The sequence below is a fragment of the Rhinopithecus bieti genome, unplaced genomic scaffold (assembly GCF_001698545.2).
Source record: "Rhinopithecus bieti isolate Rb0 unplaced genomic scaffold, ASM169854v2 scaffold_78508, whole genome shotgun sequence".
Taxonomy (NCBI): domain Eukaryota; kingdom Metazoa; phylum Chordata; class Mammalia; order Primates; family Cercopithecidae; genus Rhinopithecus; species Rhinopithecus bieti.
Genome location: NW_016829854.1, coordinates 784,790 through 791,633, shown reverse-complemented (window position 1 = coordinate 791,633; position 6,844 = coordinate 784,790). Strand labels below are relative to the sequence as shown.

Below are 6,844 nucleotides of genomic sequence, written 5' to 3'. Positions count from 1 at the left end.
CGACCTCCTGGGCTCAAGAAATCCCCCGCCCCTCAGTCTCCCAAAGCACTGGTATTACAGGTGGGAGCCACTGCACCCAGTCTGAACCCCACTTGTCTTTGTACTTCTGGTCCCCAGGAGAGTCCTTCACACTTTCTGACTTGTCATACAGCAAGACGGCAAATAGATATTCAGGCATTGGAAGGACAAGAAAACCAACCTTTTGGTAAAGACTTTGGCATTTATATCTTCTATTTAAATATTCATTTCACTATTTTGAAAGTTTCCCTTCCAAATCACAGCTGTAACTAAAATCCGACCATTCCAGGAAATAGAAATATCAACTTGGGGGCTTCCTGAGAATGTCAGATTGTGGATTGCGAGAGTCAAAAAGAGATTTTCCAGTCCAACCCACTCACTGGACAGATGAGGAAACCGTGGCTGAAGCGAGGGTGGGTGTCTGGGAGTAGGAAGGGGGCATGGACCCTGGTGGATGGTGCTGGAGCCACCTTGCAGCCACCACCTGGGCACCCCCTGGCCCTACCCTGGTCCTCCCCATCATGGCTGCTGTTGGTACTGGCTCTCTGTGGCTGTGTAGAAGTCATCCAGCACACTCTGGATGTATTCGAAGGTCGGCCGCTCCTCCGGACGGTTCTTCCAGCAGCGCATCATGATGTTGTAAAGCTCCTCTGGGCAGTTCTCTGGGCGAGGCATCCTGTATCCACGCTCCAGAGCTCGGATCACTTCGGGGTTTGACATCCCTGAAAAGGAGCCGTGGAATTAAAAAAGGAAGCGGTTGGGAAATGAGAGCCCAGGGGTGGCAGGCCCTGTGGCCTCCCCAGCAGCCATCACTCCCCACCTCGCTTGTAAGCTGAGCCCCTCCCACTGTGAAAGCCAGAGACTTCCACCCTCAGCTTCACTTGCAGCTAGGTCATAGGCCTGGGACTCAGTCTGGGCCAATGGAAGCTGATGGGGAGGTCTGCTGGGAGAGTGCCAGGAAAGGTTTTCCTCCTGCTTAGAGGAGAGTCTTTGGAGAATGCACCCTTTCTGTCTTCCTTTGAACACTGTGAGATACTTATGATACTTGGAGCTGCAACAACCATCTGACAACATGGAGAAGACCATCACAGAGACAGGAACCCAGAGTCCTGACAGCTGCTGAACTGCTGAACTAACCAGTCACCCATGGCAAATGGGGAGTAATAGCTTGCTTCTGTTTCAGTTACTCTTTGTCTGTTATTTTGTTGCTTGCTGCGGAACACATCCTAATGGATTTAGCTTCTATTGTGTGTTGCCTGGTTTTGACTAGTGCACCCTCAAGACAAAACAGTCAGGTGGCCAGATTCAATGTCAACCTATGGATGGGACTATTTTCTTGTTCAATTTAAGTTTTTATTAGTTATTAATAAGAATAGCCATTCAATATATGTGATCCCCAATTTTATATTATTAGTCTCAAACTCCAAACTCATGAACTCAAGTGCTTCCTTTACTTGGATGTCTCTATACTTAAGTCATCTCAAATTTAACAGAGCTAAAACAGAGGTCTCCAATTTCTGTCCCTAGACCATTACCCACCCTATGGTGCAAAGCCAGGGTAATCATTCCTGATTCTCTCTCTCTCACCTCCTAAGTCAGCAAGTCAGATCTTCTCTTCTTTTGAAACGTAGCACCAGTTCATCAACGTATGCCAGTCACGAATGCCACCACCCTGTCCAGACCATCATCACCTCTGCCTGGGCCACTGCTGTGGCCTCCTCACTGGCTGCCACCCTGTTCCCCTTCCCTCCCATTCACTCTCCATGCTGAACCAAAGCATCGCTTAAAAATGGAAATCACCAGCCTGTCAACATAGCAACACCTTGTCTCTCAAAAAATTTAAAACATTAGCTGGGCATGGTAGTGTGTGTCTGTAATCCCAGCATTTAGGGAGGCCAAGGCTGGAGGATCGTTTGAGCCTGGAAATTAGAGACCAGGCTGCACAATGTAGTGAGACCAAGTCTCTACAAAAATATTTAAAAAATAAAAAATAGCCAGGCATGGTGGCACATGCCTCTGGTCCCAGATACTCGGGAGACTGAAGTGGGAGGATCACTTGAGCCTAGGAAGTCGAGGCTGCAGTGAGCTATGATCGCACCACTGCACTCCAGCCTTGGTGACAGAGTGACACCTTGTCAAAAAAAAAAAAAAAAAAGAAAATGTGGAGAAAGGACAAGATCTGAGTCACAGTTTAGAATTATCCTTCTGGCTGTAAGTGGAGAACAGGCTGTAGGATGAGGAGGGAGAAAGCAGTAAGACTGATGAGGAGGCTGCTGCCCCATCCATGGGAGATGACGCTGGCCTGGATGCAGTGGAGACTGTGGGGTTCAAAGTGGTGAGATGTGGGATATGTTTTGGAGTTGAGTGGCCAAAATCTTGTGACTGCTCCATTGTCACGGGGTGCAGCCAGGCACGGTGGCTCACGTCTGTAATCCCAGCACTTTGGGAGGCTGAGGCAGGCGGGTCGCCTAAGGTCAGGAGTCGAAGACCAGCTTGGTCAACATGGTGAAACCCCATCTCTACTAAAAATACAAAAATTAGCCAGGCATGTTGGCGGGTGCCTGTAATCCCAGTTACTCAGGAGGCTGAGGCAGGAGAATCGCTTGAACCTGGGAGGCAGAGATTGCAGTGAGCTGAGATCATGCCATTGCACTCCAGCCTGGTGACAGAGCGAGACTCTGTCTCAAAAAAAAAAAAAAAGTCATAGGAGTGAGAGAGAAGGAAGGGCCAAGGAAGCCCCCAGATTTCAGGCATAAGACATTGGATGGATGGAGGTGCCTTTAATTAAGATGGGAAAGGTGAGGGAAAGTTGGGGGTGAGGATCAAGAACTCAGTTTGAATGGACATGTTGTCTCGATGAACCCATTGCCAGGATGCCCTGGAAGCAGCCTCGAGCTGATGTCCCTTCCCTACCTGGGTAAGGGATGCGGCCGTAGGTGACGATCTCCATCAGCAGGATACCAAAGGACCAGACGTCTGACTTGATGGTGAAGGAGCCAAAGTTGATGGCTTCAGGAGCTGTCCACTTGATGGGGAACTTGGCCCCTGCAGGGTTGAACAGAGCAGAGTCAGGGGAAGGTTGGGGAGCTGTGAGGGCTGGGACTCTGCTGAGGTGGGGGAACAGGCAAGGGCAACAGTTGCCAACATCTGCTCATGCAGACCTGCAATTCCCCTGTTACGTGGCCTCCCTGTGGAACCAAGGGACATCCATCCTGAGGACAGATGGCTAAACAAGGAGGAGTGGGCAGAGGGGCCTGGGGTATGGCGTGGAAGTTCACTCTAGAAGCCTCCTCGTTGATTCAGCTGATACCCGAGTTAACTACAACTCCAAAGAGTCGAATCCCAGAGGCCACAGCTCTTTGGGGACAGAAGGAGACTTCAGAGGGCCTTGAGTCCAGGTTGCAGCCAATGTCTCAGTCCTCTCACCCCAGGCGATGGGAAAAGGGAGGATTCTGGCTCCCAGCCCATGAGGTTTCCGCCAGTCACTGTGTGTCTCCCCCTTTACCTGCCCCTCCTCCCACCTAGTCTGACATGGGTTTAGTTAGCCTTTTCATTTTTTTTTTTTTTCTTTTAGAAGCAGGGTCTTACTCTGTTGCCCAGGCTGGAGCACAGTGACACAATCATAGTTCACTGAAGTCTCAAACTCCTGACCTCAAGCTATCCTCCTGCCTCAGCCTCTCGCGTAGCTGGGGTCACAGGTGTGCCCCACTTTTTCCAAGCTAATTAAAAATTTTTCTGGCCAGGTGCAGTGGCTCACGCCTGTAATCCCAGCACTTTGAGAGGCTGAGGAAGAGGATCACCTGAGGTCAGGAATTCGAGACCAGCCCGGCCAACCCCATCTCTACTAAAAATACAAAATTAGCTGGGTGTGGTGGCGGGTGTCTGTAGTTTCAGCTACAGGCTGAGGCAGGAGAATTGCTTGAACCCAGGAGGCGGAGGTTGCAGTGAGCTGAGATCGCGCCACTGCACTCCAGCCTGGATGATAGAGTCAGACTCCGTCTCAAAAATGAAATAAAATAAAATAAAATTTGTAGAGACAGTGTCTTATTATGTTACCCAGCTTGGTCTCAAAACTCCTGGGCTCAAGCAATCCTCCCACTTTGGCCTCCTAAAGCACTGGGATTACAGGTGTGAGCCACCGGACCAGGCCTAGTTATCCTTTTTTAATGTTTATCTTAATTATATCATGGTTGGTGAACATGGTCTATAGAATATTGTTCTCTGGAATTTGTTGAGACCTGCTTTATGACTGAGTACACGGTCAGGTTTTGAAAATGTTCTGTGTGTGTGTTTGTGTGTGTGTGTGAGAGAGAGAGTATGTGTGTGTATATGTGTTTTCTCCCTTCCTCCTTTGGATCTAGAGACTTTTCTTGATTTCCTGCTTATCTTCTTCTGGTTTAGACATTATACATTCTAGGCCGGGCACGGTGGCCCAAGCCTGTACATCCCACACTTTGGAGCCGAGACGGGCAGATCATCGAGGTCAGGAGATCGAGACCCTCCTGGCGAACACGGTGGAAACCCCGTCCTTACAAAATACAAAAAACTTAGCCGGGCGGAGGTGCGCGGGCGCCATGTAGTCCCATCTAGCTCCGGGTACGGCCCCCCTGAGGCAGGAATATGGTCGTAAACCCGGGAGGCGGAGCTTGCCAGTGAGCTGAGATCCGGTCCACTGCACTCCAGCCTGGACACAGAGCAAGACTGCGCTCAAAAAAAAAAAAAAACAAAAAAAAAGACATTATTACATTCCACTTTTATTCCTTTAGTTATTACATTTATTTATTTATTTATTTATTTATTTATTTATTTATTTATTTTTGAGACGGAGTCTCGCTCTGTCTGCCCCGACTGGAGTGCAGCTGTGCCATCTCGGCTCACTGCAAGCTCCACCTCCCGGGTTCATGCCATTCTCCTGCCTCAGCCTCCCAAGTAGCTGGAAGTTCCCAGCTTGGAAGTCCAAGTCCCAACTTGGAAGTCCCAAGTAGCCAGGCGCCCACCACCACGCCAGGCTAATTTTTTGTGTTTTTAGTAGATACGGGGTTTCACTGTGTTAGCCAGGATGGTCTTGATCTCCTGACCTCATGATCCACCCACCTCCACCTCCGAAAGTGCTGGAATTACAGTCATGAGCCAACGCGCCCGGCCCTATTTATTTATTTTTTTGAGACAAGGTCTTGCTCTGTTACACAGGCTGGAGTGCAGTGACATGATCTTGGCTCACTGCAGCCTCAACCTCCTGGGCTCAAGCAATTCTCCCACCTCAGCCTCCTGAGTAGCTGGGACCACAGGCTCACACCACCATGCCTGACTTATTTTTAAATTTTTTGTAGAGATGGGATCTTGCTATATTGCCCAGGCTGGTCTTGAACTCCTGGGCTCAAGCAGTCTGCCCATTTTGGCCTCCCAAAGTGCTGGGATTACAGTCATGAGCCACTGTGCCCGGCCTAAAATTTTTTTTTGTTGTGTTATAACATACATGAAATATATGCACAAATCTTTAATATCCATTTTGCTGCAGCTTTATATATGTATATACCCTTGTAATCACCATCAGGTTGGGGTTTGGAACATTTTCAGCAATTCAGAAGGCTCCTTTCTGCCTCCTTCCAGTTAATACCCCCTTACTTAAGGTGACTGCAGGCTGTGCATGGTGGCTCATGCCTATAATCCTAGCACTTTCAGAGCCTGAGGCAGGAGGGTCACTTAAGGCCAGGAGTTTGAGACCAGCCTGGGCAACACAGTGAGACACTGTTATCTACAAAAAATAAAAAAAATTAGCTGGGCATGGTAGCATGTATCTGTAGTTTCAGGTACTCGAGAGGCTGAGGCTGGAGGATTGCTTGAGCCCAAGAATTGGAGGCTACAGTGAACTGTGATCTCACCCCTCCACTACAGCCTGGGCAACAGAGCAAGCACCTGTCTTTTTTTTTTTTTTTTTCCTTTTGAGATGGAGTCTCACTCTGTCACCCAGGCTGGAGTGCAATGGCACAATCTTGGCTCACTGCTGCAACCTCCACCTCCCGGGTTCAAACGATTCTCCTGCCTCAGCCTCCCGAGTAGCTGAGACTACAGGCACCCGCCACCACGCCCGGCTAATTTTTGTATTTTTAGTAGAGACAGGGTTTCACCATATTGGCCAGCTGGTCTCAAACTCCTGACCTTGTGATTCACCTGCCTTGGCCTCCCAAAGTGCTGTGATTACAGGCATGAGCCACTGCACCCGGCTGCACCCATCTCTTTAAAAAATAAATAGGACTGGCACAGTGGCTCACGTCCATAATCCTAGCATTGCGGGAGGGTCAGGTGGGTGAATCACTTGAAGTCAGCAGTTCGAGACCAGCCTGGCCAACATGGTGAAACCCCATCTCTACTAAAAATACAAAAATTAGTAGGCTGTGGTGGTACGTGCCTGTAATCCCAGCTACTCAGGAGGCTGAGGCACAAGAATCGCTTGAACCTGGTAGGCAGAGGTTGCAGTGAGCCGAGATTGAGCCACTGCACTCCAAAATAAAAGATTGCCTGTTCTGGACTTTTCATAGAAGAGGAATTATACAATATGTGGGCTTCATGTTGACTTTCCTTTAGCATCATGTTTTAAGGGCCATCTTTGTTCTAGCCTGGCATAGTACTTCATTCCATTTTATGGCCAAATAATATTCCATTGTATGGATTTACCACATTTTCTTTATCTGTTCATAAATTGGTGGACATTAAAGAGCGTTGTTTCCGTTTTTTGGCTATTAGGAAGAATGCTGCCATGAATGTCCATTTACGAGTTTTGTCTCTTTTTGGATTTCACAAAAATGGAACCAATTGGCATCTACTC

The 6,844-nt window shown here is 48.6% G+C and overlaps 1 protein-coding gene across 1 annotated transcript in view; it reads right to left on the bottom strand.

The window, feature by feature from the left end:
* Positions 1-200: 200 nt before the first annotated feature.
* The window catches only part of HCK (HCK proto-oncogene, Src family tyrosine kinase), a 50,046-nt gene continuing 43,402 nt past the window's right edge, over positions 201-6,844 (bottom strand). Inside the window, exons 12-13 of the mRNA XM_017865076.1 lie at positions 2,932-3,063; positions 201-740 (exon numbers count right to left, since the gene is read on the bottom strand). Coding sequence (XP_017720565.1) covers positions 538-740; positions 2,932-3,063 — 335 coding nt within the window. The 3' untranslated portion in view covers positions 201-537. The remainder of the gene's footprint in view (positions 741-2,931; positions 3,064-6,844) is intronic.